The sequence below is a fragment of the Hemitrygon akajei genome, chromosome 5 (genome assembly GCF_048418815.1).
Source record: "Hemitrygon akajei chromosome 5, sHemAka1.3, whole genome shotgun sequence".
Classification (NCBI taxonomy): domain Eukaryota; kingdom Metazoa; phylum Chordata; class Chondrichthyes; order Myliobatiformes; family Dasyatidae; genus Hemitrygon; species Hemitrygon akajei.
This window is the reverse complement of record NC_133128.1, coordinates 180,753,860-180,777,227: the sequence shown is the minus strand read 5'-3', so window position 1 is coordinate 180,777,227 and position 23,368 is coordinate 180,753,860. Positions and strand designations below refer to the sequence as shown.

The following is a 23,368-nucleotide window of genomic DNA, read 5'->3' as shown; positions in this document are numbered from 1 at the left end:
CCACCCTTGGCACTGCATTTCAGAACCTAAACAATCACACTTTTTTATTATTTGCAAATCACCTTCCTTCATTCTATATTCCATAATTCTTGATCCTACCGTGTAAACACAATCTCTACGTCACTCTTTGACAAATCTATAACATAAGGTCCCTATCACCGGAATCCTTTGGAAACTGTCTTCTACACTGTCTCTAAAGCTTCTGCATCTTTCCCAAAAAGTGTGGCTCATTTAAAGCAGGAGTCCACAGAACCCCTGGTTAATTGTTGGGGTCCACAGCGTAAAAAAAATGTCGGGAACCCCTGATCTAATTGGATACTACAGCTGCAGGCAAATGCATTTTCTAAGGGCTCATTGTCACATTCATGCTAATATACTTTATGCTGCTTATAAAGATTAGAGATTCCACCTGCACTTAAACCACATTTCCAACCTACACTCTCAAGTTCAACAGGTTATACACACACACACACACACACACACACACACACACACACACACACACACACACACACACACACACACACACACACACACACACACACACACACACACACACACACACACACACACACACACACACACACAACCAGTTCTTGTCAGCACAATTCTGAAAGTCACTATTGGTTCTTTTCATTCTTCCTACCAAATTCCACACTTCCCAGCATTACATTTTATTGTACATCTGCCTATTTCGTCCACATTTCCTTTAAGTCTATTACAGATCTTCAAATTTTGTTTTTAAATACATCAAAAGATATTGATGCACCTGAGGATTGTGGCACACAATGAGATACAATACATACAGTAAGGCTTGTGTGCAATACAGAAAAGCATTTTAATATTGTGTTGCAGTCTGTTGATCGCTCGACCCTTTTGTACACAAAACAGTTGCATCTATAGTATTTACTTGAACCTCAAAGCAATTCATGTTCAGTACATGAGCCAAATGATGCTGTAAATACTACCGTCTTTACTCTCAATGACATTTTTAACATTTATCTAATCTAACAAAGCTAAATTCTCTGGAATTTAAATTTAGTACAAGACTGAAATTTCTATGGGTCTCTCTCTCTCTACTGCATGATCTACAAGCCACCTAACAGTTTATTTTATGATTTTTCGGTTCCTATGCTGTTTTCATCTTTGAAATAAAAAGCAGAATACACGATCAAGCTCTTTTTCAAGATGGTATAGATTTGATAAAAGGCACATTTCTATTTAAAAACAAAGACAATAAGTTCATGGTCAAAACAAAAGCATTATTAAGAATACTTCATCTGAGAACAAGATGCTGAATGATGAAGTATCGATAACATAAGGGATTTGACAAACCGATGAATTACACGAACCTAGTCTCAAGTCATTCACAGGTTTCTATACGTTTCCGTAAAACCCCTGCTCCACATATTTGTTTTTTAAAAAGAAATTTAAGTACTGAATTGTCAATTGATGATTTCATTTAAATTGGCCGAGTTGAAGTAAGCTTATAAAATAAGACAGTTATCGATCTGAAATACACTGAGCGCTGCATGTTTCGAATTTTGTTCCGCAATAATTCATAATCAACAGGATTAAAATTCTTAAATATGCAACTGTGAAATTACCTTATCTAAAAAAAAATTTGCTTTCCAGTTAAAAGTTAACAAAAACCAGTCACACCCGCTGAGATTTAGTTACGCCCAATTACTGCACAAGGGCTGTTTTATCACCATTCACAATCAGCGATCATATTCTCGACAGACTAGTATAGCCAATGCAGCATAACTGGCGCAAAGGCGTACTACGTTCCAGTAAATGATACAAACAAACGATAGATCCCTCCAGTTGCAATGCAAGCTTTTTTTTATATTTCACGATCACTACACTGGAAAACACATGAACAGGAGAATACGGTCTGTCGGTACTCGAATTCCAAACACAGCTCAAATAGAAAGCTTTATCGCCACACCTTCACTGTATTCGGCACTCATCGAAGTATACAGGAACATCGAAACCCCATTTCAATGAACAGAAAACATTTCAGAGAGTGTTGCTTTGGGATTCACCCCAAGAACAATGGGGGGAAAAAATCAAAGATTGCGGAGAATAGAAGTGGAACAAATTCCCTTAAAAGTAATCACTAATGACATGGGGGGGAGAGAAGAAGAGATGGGGAATAAGGCAAACAGCCAGCACCCGGCTCCCTACCCTTTCCAGCTTCCAACACATTACTCTGCCGGCCCGGGGCCATGAACACCTGTCTGTAACCCCGAGATCCAACCTCCGCCCGCGGTCCCGCACACAACGAAACACTTACCGCTCGGGCTAACGATACACAACCAGATGTGGCCTCGGAAAAGGACGCCACAAAAGGTTAGCGATGAGCAAAAAAGCCATCCAAAGCCCGACCTCTCGTGCTTACATCTCCCAGCACCGAGCAAAATCCGAGCCGACTGCCGATGCGTCACCGCCCTGGAGTTAGGCACGGCCAGTCCGCATTGGTCAGCCCATCAGCTATCCTCCTTTCCATTGGCCCAGTCCGGTGCAAAAATAAGCCAACTGGGAAGCACGTACTTGGTTGCCATCGTGGTGTCGGCTGTCAACAATCCGCGGCGCTGTGATTCAGGGCGCTGGAAGCCGGAGAGGTGCTTTGGGCCATCATCCCCGTTTCTCCTCAGTGATTCCACGTGAAATCAACGTGTGATTGTCACTACCGGGACAACTCGGGCGTGAGTTATAGTTTGATCAGTTCAAACATTCAGAGAGGAGATTTTGCCGATTAATCCTTCCTCTGAAATACAATAAATTGACTAACTTATTAAAATGTTATTACTTACTAACTGAAGTAATATTAACTCTTAATATCATGGTTTAATAAACTGGACTAACTGAGGAAACAGTTGTCAAGAGTTTTTTTTGGAGATCTAGGCTCTGTAACTCGAGGCCCCAGCTGTCAAGCTGTTCTAAACAGTCACAGCACAGGCATCTGCTCAAAGAAGTAGGAATTTGCTCGTGTATGCCTCTAATAAAAAGCAGGGCAATTGAAATTCATAAAATTACCATTCAGCCTCCTCTATCATCAGCATTGTGATGGAAGTTACCTTCAAGCAACACTCGCTCCCACTTATCTGCTCATCAATGCACAGTTTCACTTGGAACATTGAACTCTAGGTCTCATCATAGGTTTAATCCAAACATAGCCAAATTTCATAGGTCAGGTATCTGGGATCTAAATTGCATTTGACCAAGTGTTGCAACAGGAAGGTTTAGTGTAACTGAAGTAATTGGGTATCAAGGGGTCAACGGTCATAACCTGCAGAAGGCAAAACAATGTGGTTACTGGAGGCAATTGTCCCAGCCCAAGGGCAGTGTCCTAGACCTAACCCTTTGTGGTTATTTCATCAAGGTCAGAATTGAGGAATTTTGCTGATGCAATGTTTAATTCTATTTGAAGTGAGGAAGAAGAAAACACTTCTCCCTCCACTACCTGGATACAGGTCAGTAAGTGACAAGTAACATTTTGTACCATAGAATTGCCAGGCAATAGCCATGCCCAGTACAAGAGAATTGAATCAAATATCCTTGACCATCAGTGGCACCATTCTGAAGGTCGCTAATGACTAGAAACTCAACTGCATAAGCATTCGGATGCTGCGTCTACAAGGGCCATTTATAAGCTCCACATCTAAATTATTCCACAGTCCTTTATTGCTGATCCAGAATGACAACCATGTTGATGACTCTTAATCATCCTCTGAAATGAATGATTTACAGCAGAAAACTAGCACAACTAAACGTAATAAGAATAATATCAGATCTGGTGTTGGCCTAGACACCATAATTAGAAACAACACCCAATTGACCATGCAAAATCACAGAGTCGTATTTTCTTTTACATCCTCTTAAGAAAGCAGATGGAGTCTTTGTTTGATTTGGTATCAGAAGGATGGCATCAGTGCAAGATTACTTGGTGTTGCACTAAGAGATTAGCCTGGACCTTTCTGCTCTGCAGTGGGTCTTGAGCCTTAACTTAATGCTTCAGATGTGTTAGGGCTACTGACCAAATCTATTCACTTGATATAGACATAATTGTTAACAAGTTCATAATTTGAATATAGTTCATTGGTATTTTACATTCCAGCTTTCTTCTAAGAAAATAGTCTAGTTCACAATTAGAGTTTTAATGATTTGTGCAATTCACTTTTCATAGGAATAATGAGTGGAAGAGACCTTAGAATGTTCATCACAAATCACAGAGCAGAAGATGCAGGTAGTGTATAATAAATCTTCCTCTCCTATGCTGGTTTATGCAATTATCTATTCAATTTAGGCTGGGCATCCTCAAGCTGAGCTCCATGGTTGTTTTAGCATTCCTATTTGTTAAAGAAATACTATATTAATAAAGACTCATGCCTCCCGCTTTATCATTCTCGTTTGCTATCTGATGTCTTTGTTGTAAACTGCATGTATATAGATTTGAATCGACACAAAAATCACGAGAATTAATTTTCAAATGTTAGTTGTACAGTTTAACAAATGGACCTGAGCAGTAAAAATTGTAATGGGAAAATACTTTCAGAGGGAGTGATGTAGCAAAAGGCCTTGCGAGAACAGGAAAATAAGTGTGAATAGGTTTTTACAAAGCAGAAGATTTAATTTCCTGTTTTAGTATATTTATGAGAATGTGGTTTAACTTGAATATGGAGCAAGCTGGAGGAACCCAGTGAGATGAGCAGTTTCTGTGGGAGGAAAGGAATAGTTAGCTTTGGGGGTCAAAACCCAACATCAGAACCAAGAGAGGCGGGATGGGCAATATGAAGAGGAGAAGGAAAGTGATGATAAAGGAGTGTGAGGTGATTAGTGGACTGAGAAGGGGTGTAAGATGACAGGGAGGTTCTACCAGGTAAGGGAGGGGAGCAGGGCTGGAGTTTAGAAAGGGCAGGTGAATGAACCAATGTGTGGACTGTTTGTTGATACTACAGGTAGAATGTTGCTGAGCTCCACAGATTGAAAACCTCAGGTTTGAATTTCAACTTGTATGGAGTTAGATGATCTTGGAAAGACAGATTGAAGGCTTGATGCCTTTAAGCAAGACAAAAATCACTTTTAGTCTTTTCTAATTGCTACTCAGTACCTCAGTTGGAAAGTTCTGAGATTTACAAAACTAAATCAATATACTGTGTTTTTCTCATGAACTACCTGCATTTTATTTAGAGGCAGTTTATTTTTCATGTGCAGTAAAATTTGATGGGATAAAAAAGTTAATAAAAATCAAGTGAATGAAAAATGCAAACAAAACTCATGGACACACATACTGTATTCTGAAGTGACCACTTGTTAAAAAAGTCACAATTTCATACTATTCTTTTTTAAATCTAAGGTAACCACAATAAAATTGAAATTGTAATTGACTATTATCAATAATGTATGCTTCAATGTCTCTTAAATCAATAATTTTTTCATTCCCCAAGACAAACTACTTACAGCTTCATCTTGAGTAATTTGACTTCTCATTGACAGTGTGCACAGGAGCTTTCCATAATCCAAACATAAACATTATTTAACAAAGATAAACACTGAATTCATCTGAACATCTTGCAGAAAGTGGACCAACAATCAGTACAATTAGCCATGAATGTATTTTATGTATCAACTGTATATTTGAGGTGCCCTTAAGTATTTTTAACAATAATCATTGTATTGTATCCTACAATGTCATGTTCTCTTATCCTATCAGTTGTTTCGGTTATTTGTATATTTTACTTACATTCACTATAAATTGCTGAATTATGAAACAAAACTAATAATTGCCACTGTCAAGGACACCTGTCTGAATACAAAATGTGGTTTGAACATTGTGTTAATCTTTTTCCTCTAAGAATTACATGATGTTTGATTGAAATTTATAAATTTCAAATGTACCAAATAAAATATCAATGGATTCAGAATTTATCCTGTAACTTAAACAGCAGGAATAGGGGGGACTCAGAATTTTGTTAACAGTAAAATAGCACATAAACATTATAAGTTGTAGTAGTCAATACAAGATTAAATATTATTGGATGACTTAAGATCTCACACTAACTGGTGACTTAATTATTTTTAGTTTTCTTGTACAGAGGTTTCCCTTGCACATGTGGGACTGTATTTGCAACTTACTTTTGTTTCTATAATTTTCCGTTAGAGAAGCTGGTTATAAGAATAAAAAATGGTCTTGGAAGTCAGAAATACAAACCAATTGATTATGAACAACTTCAAGCCTTCGTTGAAGCCAAAAGAATGGCATGCCTTAATACTGATCGTAAGGTAAATCAATTTCAAAGCCAAATGTCTATATCAGACTTAGTTATAATCAAAGATATATTCGCATATATTTTTAAAGGTTTTGTTTTTTTTTTAATTTATTTCCTTCTGTGGTAGATTCACATTTTTGTTCATTAAGTAATTATAAGTATCTAACTGTAATGAAAAATATCTTAAGTTATTGTTGTATGTCTCTGCATGTTTGGGCGGCATGGTAGTGTAGTGGTTAGCAAAACACTTTGCAGAACAGGTGACCCAGGTTCAATTCCTGCTACTGCCTGTAAGGAGTTTGTATGTTCTTCCCATGACTGTGAGAGTTTCCTGCGGGTGCTCCGGTTTCCTCCTATAGTTAAAAGTCAAACTGTTTGGTTTGTTAGGTTTACAATTCGATTGTAAATTGTTACATGATTAGACTAGGATTAAATTGGGGGATTGCTGGACCATCATGGCTCGAAAGGCCAGAAGGACTTATTCTGTGCTGTATCTCAAAAATAAAGAAATAGATTTACTTTTAGGAAGTAGGTTGCCAACTTGTCTTCACTGCTGAGGACTTAAACATAGTAATGAAGCAAGAAATAGGGACAGAAGCAGGAGAAAAATAAAGTGCACACTAGTCACAAAAATCTTAATTTCAAGTAGACTTGCTAAAGTTTTGTAGTACAGTCGGCCCTCCTTATCCGTGGGTTCCGCATGCGCAGATTCAATCAACCGTTGATCGGGAAAACCCGGAAGTTCTCTCTCCAGCACTCATTGTTTGAGCATGTACAGACAATTTTTTTCTTGTCATTATTCCCTAAACAATACAGTATAACAACTAAAAACACAAAATGCTGGCAGAACTCAGCAGGCCAGACAGCATCTATGGGAGGAGGTAGTGACGACATTTCGGGCCGAAACCCTATTTATTTCCAGCATCTGCAGATTCACTTGTGTTGACAGTATAACAACTATTTACGTTGTATTAGCTATTATAAGTAATCTAGAGATGATTTTAAAGTACAAGCATTCCTCGGGTTATGAATGAGTACCGTTCCCGAGTCTGTCTTTAAGTCAGATTTGAAGTTGGAACAGGTACATCCGGTATTATTTAGCTCAAACATTTATCTTAGTATATATTTTACCTTTCTATGCATATAAAACACTTAAGAAATATATGTATTTCATTAATTAAACCACTGCATTGCTTAGCAATAATTGTAGCTTCCATCCGGGCAGGGCCTTTCACATGTTCTATTATTCTCACTTTATCCTTTAAAATTGTTCCGATTGTTGACCAACTGTAGCCTAATGCTTTTCCAATGACCAATGGAGTTTCACCTCTTTCTGACCACTTTATTATTTCCACTTTATTTTCAATCGTGATAATTTTCTGTCAACAGAACAGAAATACTGCGGATTCAGCAGCAATAGCTGTGGGCAGCAGGTCCCGAGCTCTCATCAGGGCAGGGCCTTTCACATGCTCCATTAAAATTGTTCCGATTGTTGACCAACTGTAGCTTAATGCTTTTCCAATGACCGATGGCATTTCACCTCTTTCTGATCGCTTTATTACTTCCACTTTATTTTCAATCGTGATTGTCATTATTTTCATGAACATGAACACTGCAGACTCAGAGCTGTACCACCAGGTCCTAATGTCCACCACACTGAGACAGGTTAAATAAGGGACTTGAGCATCCGCATTTTTTGGTATCTGCCGATGGGGGGGGTCCCGTAACCAATCCCCCGCAGCTAAGGAGGGCCATGTTGCAAGGACAAGGCCGAGGATGAACCTAAGTGCAGAACATGGGCACAGAGGCAGAGTCAGGAGGCGTTCTTGATGTAGTGAGTGTGGAATCGGTATCCAGGAGCAATGCTAGACTTAGAACTGGCAGTCCTAAGAACCATGAACCAAGGTTACTCACACAGGAGTCAACCAGTGAACTGGCAGCTCCTTGTTGTGCACACAGAGTTTTTATACTGCACTTGCTGATGGAAAGCAGGTGTTTGTCGTTAGTGGAACCTGGGAATGATTGGAACGTTTAGTGATTGAGGCCCAATTGCTGAGGTAAATAGCCAGGTGGGCGATTGCCAGGAGGGACCATGACAGGCCGACTGTATATTGAAGGCTGATTTCATTTAACATATTAGGACTATTCAAAGAACTGCAATATTATTTGAAGACTGGAAATATCAACCCTATGTAATTACCAAATAATAAAAGGCAATTTTATTTGAGGTGTTACTTTAGAACTTATTCTTGAGTGTTTGTTCTTTTCTTTTGTTACACTGAGAAAATGAGGATTTATAATGTGAAACAAAGACATAACAGAACAAATAATCAGATATTTTGGTTTGGTCTTCATGAAAGAAGGCAAAATGCAAGAGAATGAAGAGTATGATGGAAAGGAGGAATTGAAGGAAAATAGTATAAATAAACTAAATTACTGGAGAAATTAATCAGACTGAAAGCCAATAAAATACTAAAACCTGATCATCTGAATCCCAAACTACTAAAAGAAGTTGCCATGGAAACAGTGGATGCTTCCTTTAACACACTGCGGTCCCCATTCTTGCACTCCCTTTAACAAAGGGCCCTGGTAACTGTGCTCTCTTTAACATGCATTGACCTTGGTTCCAGTGCTTCTTTCAACTCATCTGGTTCTGTTCATCGTGTTCCCTTTGAACTCAGTGGGGCTCTTTTTCCTGTGCTTTCTTTAAACCTACTACATTCACTTAAAAGTTATTGTAATTATTCTGTGTAACATCTCTTAAGAAAAGATCAGATTGAAAGTATGTTGCAGTATTAATTACAATACTATTCAGATGTCCTGAAAATCTGCCAGTCTGTTACCACCGAAGTCCCAAAGAAGCCAGATTAACAGAGTTTTACTATATCTGGGAATGAGGAACGGCAGTGGACTAATGTTTTTCTCTTAACTGGTTCATATTGAAAATAAAAAACTTATTTACTATTTCACGGTATCTTGAATTCCTGAAGAGTAACCTTGGCATTCACTTAAAGCATAAAATACAGTATATGAAGGTAGGGCAGCAGATGTGAGAAACAGAATCAGGTTCATTACAACTGACAATAGTTGTGAAACTTGTTTTGTGGCAACAGTACAGTGCAAATCATAAAATTTACTACAAGTTCCAAATATAAATAAATAGTGCAGAAGAAGACTAATGAGTTAGCTTTCATTTGGTCATGACCTTTCAGAAATCTGATGGTGAAGAAGAAGCTGTTTCTAAAATGATGACTATGGGTTTTCTGGCTCTTGTACCTCCTCCCTGATGGTATTAATATGAAGAGGGCATGTCCTGGGTGGTGAGGGTCTTGAATGACGGATTCTGCCTCCTTGAGGCACTGCCTCTTGAAGATATCCTCGATAATGGGGAGGGTTGTGCCCACGATGGAGCTGGCTAAGTCTACAACCCTTTGCAGTCTCTTGAGATTCTGTGCACTAGAGGCTTCCTACCAGGCTGTGATGCAAACAAAATGCCCTCCACTGTACATCTGTAGCAATTTGCAAGAGTGTTTGGCTTTGTATCAAATATCCTCAAACATCTAATGAAGTCGAGCCAGTGGCATGTCTTCTTCATGATTGCATCAATGTGTTGGACGCAAGATAGATCTTCTAGACTGTAATGCTCAGAAACTTGAAGTGGCTCATCCTTTTCACCACTGATTGTGCAGTGAGGACTGTTGTGTGTTATCCTGATTTCTATTTCCTGAAATTCACAATCAATTCCTTGGTCTTGCTGATTTTGAGTGCGAGGTTGTTGTTGCAACACCACTCAACAAGCCGATCTATCTCATTCATTAATTCCACTGCATTGCCACCTTAGATTCTGCCAACAAACAGTAGTGTCATCGGTGAATTAGGAGAAGGCATTTGAGCTGTGCCTAGCCGTACAGTCATGAATGAAGAGAGAGTAGAGCAATGGGCCAATCACTCATCTTTGATCTGCTGCTGTGTGATTGTCAATGAGGTGGAAATTAACTTAGATATGGTTTTGATAAGGTCTCATATGGCAGGCTGATCTGGAAAATTAGTTTGCATGGGTTTCAGGGGGAGCTTGTGAGGTGGATTAGAATTGGCTTGATGATGGGAAGCAGAAGGTGACACGTAGAAGTCAATTTTCCAACTGTGGGCCTGTGGCAAGTAGGGTGTTTCAGGATTCAATGTTGGAACCTCTGTTATTCGTTATGTATATAAATGATTTGGGTATGTATGTTCATGACATAATTAGCAGGTCTGCTGATTGTATAAATTAGGAGGTCGTGATAATAACACAAAAAGTTCTGTAGACGCTGGAAATCTTGAGCAATACACATAAAATGCTGGAGGAACATGGCAAGTAGGCAGCATCTATGGAGGTCTGAGGCCCATCAAGACTGGAAAAGAAGAGGGCTGCAAGGTGAGGGGAGTGGGAGCAGTATAAGCTGGCAGGTGATAGATGAGGAGAAAGGTGAATGGTTGGGGGAGGGATGAGAAGCTGGGAGGTGATAGGTTGAAGAGATAAATGGCTAAAGAAGAATGAATCAAGTTGGTGAGGACAGTGGAGCATAGAATAAAGAGAAGGAGGTGAGTAATCAGAGAGAGGTGATGGCCATGAGGGTAGGGAAGGAGAAGTGAAGGGGTGAAAGATTTGAACACTGTTGTCCTGGACCCCTATTGGGTGTGGATCTCTTCATTCATCTGTGATTTCTGGTTTGGGAATGGCCAGCTTGCATTCTTTGGTACACAGTCCTCTATACACTTGGTGATAAATCTATAGTGTTGGTGAATACTCATCTGGGTTGGCTCTATTAACTCAATACAGTCATGTAGAAGCTCTTCTAATTCCATTGACTAGCACTGTATGACTTTCAGTACCAGATCCTTATGTTTTAGTTTTTGTTTGAACCTAGAGAGAAGCTGCACAACCTATTAGTCTGGCTTACCAAAGTGTGAGTGAGAGATGGATCAAAGTAAATTTATTATTAAAGTACATTTATGTCACCATATACTACCACAATATTCATTTTTTTGCAGGTGTTTACAAGAAAATAAAGAAATACAATAGCAGTTATGAAAAACTATACATAACAAAGACTGACAAACATCCAATGTGCAATAGAGGACAAACTGTAACAATAATAAATAAATAAGAAAGTAAATAATGCTGAGTACATGAGTAGAGTTATTGAAAGTGGGTCTCTAGGCTGTGGATTCAGTTCAGCATTAAAATGAAGGAAGGTATCCATGCTGTTTCAGGAGCCTGATAGTTGAAGGGTGATAACTGTTCCTGAACATGCTGGTGTGGGACCTAAAGCTCTTGTACTGCCTGCCTGATGACAGTAGTGAGAAGAGGGCATGGACTTTTCTGTTTTTGGGCATCGGTGTTTTCATACAAGCTGTGATGCAATCATTCGGGATACTCTCCACTGTGCATCTGTAATAAATAGTCATTATTTTCGCTGGCATACCAAATCTACGCAAACTTCTAAGTGCATCTGATACTGAGTCATTAGTAGGCATCTTTGTTGGTGTGTAGCAATCCTCAAGAGTGTTTAGGCTCCTGGTGGGACAGGAAATGGGCTGGAGATGGAGAAGTTTTTCGCTCCTCAATCCATGCCAGTACTTTGCCATCAATTCAATGTGTCTAATTTTGCCTAATAACCTGTTAATGACACGTTACTAAAGGACATTTGAATGTTCAAAGACATCATATCCACTGGCTTTCTGTTATCTATCAGCTTATAATTTCAACGTCAAAATAATTCAGTAGATTAGCTTTCCTTTTCATAAATCCACATTGACTCACTCCAGTCCTATTATTACATTCTCTATCCTTTATCATTTCTTAATAAAAATTCTAACTTTTACTTTTACTAATACTATTAGCCAACTGTTCTGCAATTTCTCTGCCATTTTCTTAGTCTCCAATGTAATTTGTTCTGTTTCATCTTGCACAGAAGGTTTAGTATCAAAGTTTATGTTTAAATTTTGTTCATATTCTACTTAACACTTTGTAAATTCCTTGGACATCCTTTGCTAAATTCTAACATGTTCCTAATCCTCAGTCTTATTACTCTTCTTGTCCTTTTCCTTTTATCTAATACTATTTTCCTGATACTATAAGACTAAGTATTAGAATCTTGCGAGGTTCTGAAAGAAGTAGCTGAAGAGATCGTGAAAGCATTAGTAGTGATCTTTCAAGAATCCTTAAAACTTTGGAATGGTTCCAGAGGATTGGAAAATTGTAAATTTCACTCCACTCTTTAAGAAGAGAAGGAAGCAAAAGGACAGGAAATTATAGGCCAGTTAGCCTGACCTCACTGGTTGGTAAGATGTTAGAGCCCATTATTAAGGATGAGGTTTTCGGGTACTTGGGGCACATGATAAAATAGGCTAAAGTCAGTATGGTTTCCTGAAGGGAAAATCTTTCCTGACAAATCTGTTGGAACTTTTGAGGAAGTAACAGGCAGGCTAGACAAAGAAGAATTACTTACATAGATTTTCAGAAGGCCTTCAACAAAGTGCTGCACATGACGTTGCTAAACAAGATGAGAGCCCATGGCATTACAGGAAAGATACTAGCATGAACAGAAATATAGGTTGACTGGCAGGAGTCAAAGACTAGGAATGAAGATAGCCTTTTCTGGTTGGCTGCAGGAGTTTAGTGGTGTTCCACAGGGATCGGTGTTGGGACCATTTCTTTTCCCGTTGCATGTCAATGATCCAGATGATGGAATTGATGGCACTGTGGCCAGATTTGTAGACAATACAAAGATAGGTGGCAAGGCATGTAGTGCTGAGGAAACAGGGAGACTGCACAAGGTCTTGGAACAGATTATGAAGAATGAGCAAAGAAGTGGCAGATGGAATATAGTGTAAGGAAGTATATGGTTATGCACTTTGGAGGAAGGAATAAAAGCATAGACTATTTTCTAAGTGGGCAAAAAATTCAGAAAGCAGAGGCGTAAAGGACTTAGGAGTCCTAGTGCAGAATTCCTTGAAGGGAACTTGCAGGTTGGGTAAGGAGGGCAAATGCAATGTTAGCACTTATTTCAAGGGAACTAGAAATAAAAGCAAGGATGTAATACAGTGGCTTTATAAGGCATTGGCTGGACCAGATTTGGAGTATTTTTGGGACCCTTATCTAAGAAAGGATGTGCTGGAATTGGAGAGGGTCCAAAGGAGGTTTATGAGAATGATCCAGGAAATGAAAAGGTATATGTATGAGGAGTGTTTGATGACTCAGGGCCTGTACTCACTGGAGTTTTTAAGAATATGGAGGGGTCTCATTGAAAAATACTAAATATTGAAAGACTTGGATAGAATAGCCATGAAGAGGATGTTTCCAATAGTGGCAGAGTCAAGAACCAGAGTGCATGTGTCAGAACACAAGGACATCCTTTAGAACAGAGATGAGGAGGAATTTCTTTAGCCAAGGGATGGTGAATCTCATTGTCACTGACGGCTGTGGAAGCCAAGTCAATGGGTATATTTTAAGTGGAAGTTTATAGGCTCTTGATTAGTAAGGGTGCCAAAGGTTTCTGGGGAAGCTAGGAGAATGGGAATGGTAGAGCAGACTCGATGGGCCAAAGAGTCTAATTCTGTTCCTATGTTTCATGATCTTATAGCCACATTTATATCAGTTTTCCCCAATTCAGCTTTGTGCATTGAAGGGATGGGTATACTTTTAAAAATAATGGTGCATAAATTCTTTGAATCTTGACTTTTGCTCACTTAGTGGTATAATGAGAAATTACTCCCCGAGGATTGTGGCCAGGAGGGGTATACAAATTATAAATATGATAACTTTTCACCTGTTCACTTTCCAGGTTGATTAGAGGAAATGGGCAACCAAAAAGGAGATAGCAGATATTTGTAGTAAGCATAAGGTTGTGATTGTGGGAGATTTTAATTTTCCACAAATAGACTGAGAAGCCCATTCTGTAAAAAGGCTGGATGGTTTGGAGTTTGTAAAGTGTGTGCAGGATAGTTTTTTGCAGCAATACAAAGAGATACCAACTAGAGAAGGGGCAGTGTTGGATCTCCTGTTGGGAATGAGATAGGTCGGGTGACGGAGGTGTGTGTTGGGGAGCACTTCGGGTCCAGTGATCACAATGCCATTAGTTTCAATATAATTATGGAGAAGGATAGGACTAGACCCAGGGTTGAGATTTTTGATTGGAGAAAGTCTAACTTTGAGGAGATGCAAAAGAATTTAGAAGGAGTGGATTGGGACAATTTGTTTTTTTATGGGAAGGATGTAATAGAGAAATGGAGGTAATTTAAAGGTGAAATTTTGAGGGTACAGAATCTTTATGTTCCTGTTAGGTTGAAAGGAAAGGTTAAAAGTTTGAGTGAGCCATGGTTTCCAAGGGATATTGGAAACTTGGTTTGGAAAAAGAGAGAGATCTGCAATAAATATAGGCAGCATGGAGTAAATGAGATGCTCGAGGAATATAAAGAATGTAAAAAGAATCTTAAAAAAGAAATTAGAAAAGCTAAAAGAAGATATGAGGTTGCTTTGGCAAGTAAGGTGAAAATAAATCCAAAGGGTTTCTACAGTTCTATTAATAGCAAAAGAATAGTGAGGGATAAAATTGGTCCCTTAGAGAATCAGAGTGGACAGCTATGTGTGGAGCCAAATGAGATGGGAGAGATTTTGAACAATTTCTTTTCTTCGGTATTCACTAAGGAGAAGGATATTGAATTGTGTAAGATAAGAGAAACAAGTAGGGTAGTTATGGAAAATATGATGATTAAAGAAGAGGAAGTACTGGCGCTTTTAAAGAATATAAAAGTGGAAAATCTCCGGGTCCTGACAGGATATTCCCTAGGACCTTGAGAGAAGTTAGTGTAGAAATAGCAGGGGCTCTGACAGAAATATTTCAAATGTCATTAGAAATGGGGATGATGCCGGAGGATTGACGTATTATTCATGTGGTTCCATTGTTTAAAAAGGGTTCTAAGAGTAAACCTAGCAATTATCGGCCTGTAAGTTTGACGTCAGTTGTGGGTAAATTAATGGAAAGTACTCTTAGAGATGGTATATATAATTATCTGGATAGACAGGGTCTGATTAGGAACAGTCAACATGGATTTGTGAGTGGAAGGTCATGTTTGACACATCTTATTGAATTTTTTGAAGAGGTTACTAAATAAGTTAACGAGGGTAAAGCAGTGGATGTTGTCTCTATGGACTTCAGTAAGGCTTTTGACAAGGTTCCACATGGAAGGTTAGTTAGGAAGGTTCAATCGTTAGGTATTATTATTTGAAGTAGTAAAATGGATTCAACAGTGGCTGGATGGGAGATGCCAGAGAGCAGTGGTGGATAACTGTTTGTCAGGTTGGAGGCTGGTGACTAGTGGTGTGCCTCAGGGATCTGTACTGGGTCCAATGTTGTTTGTCATATACATTAATGATCTGGATGATGGGGTGGTAAATTGGATTAGTAAGTATGCAGATGATACTAAGATAGGTGACGTTGTGGATGATGAAGTAGGTTTTCAAAGCTTGCAGAGAGATTTAGGCCAGTTAGAAGAGTGGGCTGAAAGATGGCAGATGGAGTTTAATGCTGATAAGTGTGAGGTGCTACATTTTGGTAGGACTAATCAAAATAGGACATACATGGTAAATAGAAGGGCATTGAAGAATGCAGTAGAACAGAGTGATCTAGGAATAATGGTGCATAGTTCCCTGAAGGTGGAATTCATGTGGATAGGGTGGTGAAGAAAGCTTTTGGTTTGCTGGTCTTAATAAATCAGAGCATTGAGCACAGGAGTTGGGATGTAATGTTAAAATTGTACAAGGCATTGGTAAGGCCGAATTTGGAGCATTGTGTAAAGTTCTGGTCACCAAATTATAGGAAAGATGTCAACAAAATAGAGAGAGTACAAAGGAGATTTACTAGAATGTTACCTGGGTTTCAGCATCTAAGTTACAGAGAAAGGTTGAACAAGTTAGGTCTTTATTCTTAGGAGTGTAGAAGGTTGAGGGGGGACGATAGAGGTATTTAAAATTATGAGGGGGATAGACAGAGTTGACGTGGATAGGCTTTTTCCATTGAAAGTAGGGGAGATTCAAACAAGAGGACATGAGAGTTAGGGGGCAAAAGATTAGGGGTAACACAAGGGGGAATTTCTTTACTCAGAGAGTGGTAGCTGTGTGGAATGAGCTTCCAGTAGAAGTGGTAGAGGCAGGTTTGATATTGTCATTTAAAAAAAAAAATTGGATAGTTATATGGACAGGAAAGGAATGGAGGGTCGGTGCAGGTCGGTGGGACTAGGTGAGAGTAAGCGTTCGGCACGGACTAGAAGGGCTGAGATGTCCTGTTTCCATGCTGTAATTGTTATATGGTTATATGGTTAAAATATTCTTAAGGAATTGGATTGTTTTGTAAGTCTTATCTTTTCATGGGTAAGAATGTGGCTAGCTAGTCAAGATGACCAAAACATCCCAGTGAAAACTTTTAAGAAAGCCACAGATTTTCATTTTAGCAACACACACAAAATGCTGGTGGAATGCAACAGGCCAGGCAGCATCTATAGGAAGAAGTACAGTCGATGTTTCAGGCCAAGACCTTTCGTCAGGACTAACTGAAAGAAAAGATAGTAAGAGATTTGAAAGTGGGAGGGGGAGGGGGAAAATCCAAAGTGATAGGAGAAGACAGGAAGGGGAGGGATAAAACTAAGAGCTGGAAAGTTGATTGGCAAAAGGGATACACAGCTGGAGAAGGGAAAGGATCATGGGACGGGAGGCCTACGTAGAAAGAAAGGGGGAGGGGAGCACCAGAGGGAGATGGAGAACAGGCAAAGAGTGATTGTGAGAGGGGCAGAGAGAATAAAAGGGAAAGAAAAAAGGGGGGGACATAAATAAATAAGGGATGGGGTAAGAAGTGGAAGAGGGGCATTAACGGAAGTTAGAGAAATCAGTGTTCATGCCATCAGGTTGGAGGCTACCCAGACGGAATATTAGGTGTTGTTCCTCCAACCTGAGTGTGGCTTCATCTTGACAGTAGAAAAGGCCATGGATAGACATATCAGAACGGGAATGGGATGTGGAGTTAAAATGTGTGGCCACTGGGAGATCCTGCTTTCTCTGGCGGACAGAGCGTAGGTGTTCAGCGAAATGGTCTCCCAGTCTGCGTCAGGTCTCACCAATATATAGAAGATCGCATCGGGAGCACTGGACGCAGTATATCACACCAGCCGACTCACAGGTGAAGTGTCGCCTCACCTGGAAGGACTGTCTGGGGTTCTGAATGGTGGTGAGGGAGGAAGTGTAAGGGCAGGTGTAGCACGTGTTTGCTTACAAGGATTAGTGCCAGGAGGGAGATCGGTGGGAAGGAATGGGGGGGACGAATGGACAAGGGAGTCGCTTAGGGAGCGATCCCTGTGGAAAGCAGAAAGAGTGGGGGAGGGAAAGATGTGCTTGGTAGTGGATTCCTGTTGGAGGTGGCAGAAATTACAGAGAATTATATGTTGGGCCTGGAGGCTGGTGGGTGGTAGGTGAGGACAAGGGGAACCCTATCCCGAGTGGGGTAGCGGGAGGATGGGGTGAGAGCAGATGTGCGTGAAATGGGAGAGATGCGTTTGAGAGCAGAGTTGATGGTGGAGGAAGGGAAGCTCCTTTCTTTAAAAAAGGAAGACGTCTCCTTCGTCCTGGAATGAAAAGCCTCATCCTGGAGCAGATGCGGCGGAGACGGAGGAATTGCGAGAAGGGGATGGCATTTTTGCAAGAGACAGGTGGGAAGCAGAATAGTCCAGGTAGCCGTGAGAGTCCGTAGATTTTCATTTTACTTCAGTTGTTATTTATGACCTGTAGAAGATGGTAAATAGAAGCATGTAAAAAGGTTCAGTGCATAAATAATCTGCCTTGGACCAGTAGGAAGTGGTGTGTCTCCCTGGGATACGGGTAGCAAACCTAAAATGGCATGTGCAAACATTTTGTTGGCATGTAGCATACAGTCCTGCCACTTGATTCTTCAAAACCCACTTCATAATAAAAAGATACATAATGATTATCTTTGTTGCCAAATGAAGCAACGAATGAATTTTTACAGCCTGAGAGCAGTGAGATGTTTTCACAGCTAGATGGTTGCGAGAACACATGACATTATACAATATGTTTTGAAATTGTTGCAGACTTGTCGCACATATCAGTATTTGGGTAGTAAACGGATGGACCAATTTGCACAAGCTTCACTCTGCTTATATTTTTTCTTCTCTCGTTTGAGAGTAAACATGGATCTTCAGTGATACTAACAGTAAATATTGCATGTGGTATAGCAGAGAGTGTAATATTAGAGAAACTGAATTTGGAAGTGTTGCAGTGAATTGATTGATAATTTTGAAATGTAATGGATTGATTTACAAAACAGCTCAATTTTGAGGCAAAAATTTATCAATTTAAGAGCTGAACTAGAACTAGAAATTTTCCATTAAAAAAATGATTCTAATTCAGTAATCTTTGATAATCTCTGTTCAAAATTACCATGACACAAGAGAGTTTATTTTTAGAACAGTATTGTCAATTTGGTCACATTCTGAAAAAGATTCAACACCCCTGCCCCAGGCCATGCAAACTATGCACTTTACACTACTGGTCTGATGAGTTTGCATAGTTAACTAACTCAATTATGTACTCAAACCATTCAAATAGCTTTGTCAAACAGGAGCTTCAATGTCATAGCACAAAGTAGACTCTTTGGCCCATCTAGTCCATGGCAAACTATTATTCTGTCTAGTGTCTTTGACCTGCACCTGGACCATAGCCCTCCATACCCTTCCCATCCATGTACTGTGGCAGGGCTTGAACAATATTACCTTTTACAAAGTGAAATCATGCAATGTAGGTGGCAACAAGTCTTCGGGTTTGGTGATGAAGCATATCAACTCCAGCCTGAGAAGCAACTTGGATCCATTGCAATTTGCCTCCCATCACAACAGCAGATGCAATTTTATTGGCTCTTCACTCAACCCTGGACACAAAGATACATACATCAGGATGCTCTTTATTGACTACAGATTGGCATTCAGTACTATCATTGCCTCAAATCTAATCATAAGCTTCAAGAACTTGGCCTCAGTATAATTTTGTGCACTTGGATTCTCAATTTGCTCAGCTGCAGACCCCAGTCAATTTGGATTGGTAACAACAACTCCTCTACAATTTCCAATAGCACAGGTGCATAACAAGATTACATGCTTAGCCCCGGGCTCTACTCACTTACTCGCTTTATATTTATAACTGTGAGGCTAAGCACACATCACTGTCATTGGCCGAATCAGTGTACAGGAGGGAGAATGAAAATATGGCTGATTGGTGCCACAACAACAACTTCTCCAAGATCAAAGAGCTGATTATTGACTTCAGGAGGAGGAAACTGGAGGTCCATGAGCCAAACCTCATCAGGAGATCAGAATTGGAGAGGGTCAGCAACTTCAAATTTCTTGGTATTGTAATTTCAGAGGATCTATCCTCAGCCCAGCACTTAATTGCCATTATGAAGAAAGTGTGGCAGTATCTTGCGTCACGTACCCCGTGACGGGTTAAAGAACCAGCAGAAATGGAAAACACATTGGAGTCTGGTATTGCTATCAACTAATAGTGTTTATTAGTAACTACGCAATACAGTACTATAAATTCAGATATATCAAACAGGTTAGCAATGAGATATATATATATATATACACACACACTTAAGTGTGGAAATAGGAACAAAACTAGGCTCTTCCAAACCTAGGGGGCGAATGGATATAGTCTTATGATGATGCAAGAGAATTCAGTTCAGTTTGAGGTATTTAGTTGAGTAGCATTGGAGAGAGAGAGAGAGATTTGTAATCCAAAGGCGTATGTTGTGAGAAGGCAATTATGTCGATATTCCAAAACAACAATAACAGTAGGTTTTATCTCTGAAGTTGTTCCACTCCACACACAAAGTATCAACGACAGTGATCTTCAACAAATATCCTTTTAACACAAGTGGTACCACACCCAAATTCAACTATGGGTCATCCCAAAGTGGTAGCTACAGGATACTCAAACAGAATCCATGTATGGATTATCACCAACAGTAGCTTATCACTGAGGTACCATCTTCAAATGGTAAAACTACCAACCCAGGCCAGGATTATCACACACAGGTAGTTTCCACACAAGGTTACCCCAAACACACAACAGTGATAGCCACTTATCCAGTTCCACGACATACGGAATAACTCCTACAGTGATTTGCCACAGGGATGCCTTTCTTCAGTGAACTACCACACCTAAACAAGGGTAACACACAAGTGGTAATCACAAAGGTTCCACCTCACCAGAGGACCCACTCCTATGGATTAACTACATGACAGTCACACCTTCGTATTCGAATGGAACTCAAACTCACCCTTACGGGCTACAGAGGAGAGAGTCCAAACAGTGACCTCTTGGTCACTAGGTTTCTTCTGTTTCAAACCTTCCTCTCCCCTCTTCTCTTCCTTTAAAGTCACCGAATGTGACCACAAAACAAAGGTGACCATTCTTCCATGGTGGAATTATCAACCCAGGCCAGGCTTGGACACACAGATAACTCCCCACCAGTCACACCTTTTCTGTACTGCGAGAGCCACTGATCCATTTCCCCGAATCAATCTTCCACAAACCCACCTTTCTGTGGGCATAACAAACTCATCCAGTGTCCAAAACCATGTGTGTCCGGGTCCAACAGCTCACCTGGTATTCATTTCAGCATGCTCAACACCAGCTGTCCATCAACCTGCTCCTCCCTCCTCTCTCTGTAAGAGTTTTACAAGCAGGCAAGTGTCCTTGTGGAAAGGTAAACAAGCATGTAGGGAAACCATAACATCAATCTTTCGAGCAGTCTCTGTCTCCCTCTCTCTCGTTGCGTTGGATGCCTCCCTCTTTCTTTTAATAGCAGCTCAAAGTATCCAAAAACCAGTCTCATTCTCCTGACATTTTAAAGTAATAGTCCACAGAAAATATAAACCCTAGGGGTACATAACACTTGGCATAACATCTAAAACTTTGACAAACTTCTACTGATGTGTGGTGGACAGCATATTGACTGGCTACATCATGGCCTGGTACGGAAACACCAATGCCTTGGTGGTAGAGGCAGATACATTAGGGACTTTTAAAGAGGCATTTAAATTGGCATATGACTGTGATGGAAGTGGAAGGATACAGACAGTGTGTAGGCAGCAGGGATTAGTTTAGTTTGCCATTTGATTACTAATTTAATTGGTTTTGCACAACATTGTGCGCTTCCTGTGGCGTACTGTTCTGTGTTCTATATCCTTCATAATTTTATATACTTAATCAAATTTTCCCTCGTTGTCCCACATTCTGGGGAATAAAGTCCTAACCTATTCAAACCTTTCCAATAGTCAGGTCTTGAAGTCCGGGCAACATCCATGTAAATTTTCACTGTACTCTTAAACTTCTTGATATATTTTCGGTAGGTTGGTGACTAGAGCTGCACACAATACTCCAAATTAGGCCCACCAATGTCTTATACAACTTCAACATAACATCCCCACTCCTGTACTCAATACATTGATTTATGAAGGTCAACGTGCCAAAAGCTCTCTTTACGACACTACCTACCTGGCTACCTACAACTTTTAAGGAACTATAGATCTGCATTCCCAGATCCCTCTGTTCTACCACACTCCTCAGTGCCCTACTGTTCACTGTGCAAGTTCTATCTGGGTTTGTCATCTCAAAGTGCAACACCTCATACTTGTCAGAATTAAATTCCATTTGTCAGTTCCAGCCCATTTTTCCAGCAGGCCCATATCTTGCTGCAAGTTTTGATACCCTTCCTTGCTCTCCTCTATACCACCAAGTTTGGCCTCATCTGTAAATTTGCCGATCCATTTCTCACATTATCATCCATATCATTGATATAGATGTCAAACAACAATGACTCAACACTGATCTCTGTGGTCCACCACTAGTCACAGGCCTCCAGTCAGAGAGGCAACCACCTACTACCACTCTCTTGCTTTTCCCAAGAAGCCCTGAATTCCAAGCGACTGGACCTTTTTGATCAACCTCCCATGCAGGACCTTGTCAAAGGCCTTGCTAAAGTCCATGTAGACAATATCCACTGCATTTCCTCATCAATTTTCCTGGCAAACTCCTCGGAAAACTTTACAAGATTCATTAGACATGTATGCACACAGCCATGTTGACTATCCCTAATCAGTCCTTTTCTATCTAAATGCTTACATATCTGGTCCCTTAGAATACCTTCGAGTAACTTACCCACTATTGATCTTGGGCTCACCAGACTATAACTTCCCGGCTTAGTCTTAGAATCTTTCTTAAACAATAGAACAACATTAGCTATTGTCCACTCCTCTAGCACTCACCCGTGGCTAAGGACTTTTTAAATTCCCCTGCTAAGGTCCGTACAATTGTAGCACTAGCCTCCAACAAGATCTGAGGGGACACCTTGTCAGGCCCCACGGATTTATCCATCCTTAGTAGCCTCAAGACAGCAAACTCTTCCTCCTTGGTAATCTGTATATGACTTCATTGCTATTTTGCCTTAATTCTCTACACTCTGTGTCCATCTCCTGAATAAATACAGATGCAAAAAAATATACAATTAAGATAACCCCATCTCTTTTGGCTCCATGCATAGATGACCATGCTGATCCTCAAGAGGACTAATTTAGTCCCTTGCTATCCCTTTTGCTTTTAATATATCTGTAAAAGCCCTTGGGATTCTCTTTCAACTGATCTGCTAGAGCAACTTAGTGCCTTCTTGTAACCCTCCTGATTTCCACCTTAAGTGTTCTTTTGCATTTCTTATACTCTTCAATGTGTAATTTTTATGAAATACATTTTAATCATTCTGTGAATATTCACAATTCTATATTATTTCTCTTGCAACTGATATAAAATCCACAGACTTCTCTGGCTTATTTCATGCTTTCTTTATAATTTGGTACTACATTCTCTTCTCTGGAATTCCTTTTGTGTTAGTTGTTTGTCATTCCCAATGATTTATGTTTGTCTGTGTAGCTCATAGAGCTGCATGGGGAAAAACCTATGCGGGAGGAGTTTTATCATGAAAAAGCCGTTG

General features: G+C 40.0%; 2 protein-coding genes across 8 annotated transcripts in view; one reads left to right on the top strand and one right to left on the bottom strand.

The window, feature by feature from the left end:
- pkp4 (plakophilin 4) overlaps positions 1 to 2,471 on the bottom strand; it is a 191,019-nt gene extending 188,548 nt beyond the window's left edge. For all 7 annotated transcript variants that reach the window (XM_073047360.1, XM_073047363.1, XM_073047364.1 and 4 more), the window contains exon 1: positions 2,300 to 2,471. The gene's annotated coding sequence lies outside the window, so the exon portion shown is untranslated. The remainder of the gene's footprint in view (positions 1 to 2,299) is intronic.
- A 106-nt stretch (positions 2,472 to 2,577) lies between these two features.
- The window catches only part of LOC140728520 (coiled-coil domain-containing protein 148-like), a 103,526-nt gene continuing 82,735 nt past the window's right edge, over positions 2,578 to 23,368 (top strand). The window contains exons 1-3 of the mRNA XM_073047359.1: positions 2,578 to 2,711; positions 4,193 to 4,252; positions 6,167 to 6,288. Of these exons, the coding sequence (XP_072903460.1) occupies positions 4,198 to 4,252; positions 6,167 to 6,288 (177 nt within the window). The 5' untranslated portion in view covers positions 2,578 to 2,711; positions 4,193 to 4,197. The remainder of the gene's footprint in view (positions 2,712 to 4,192; positions 4,253 to 6,166; positions 6,289 to 23,368) is intronic.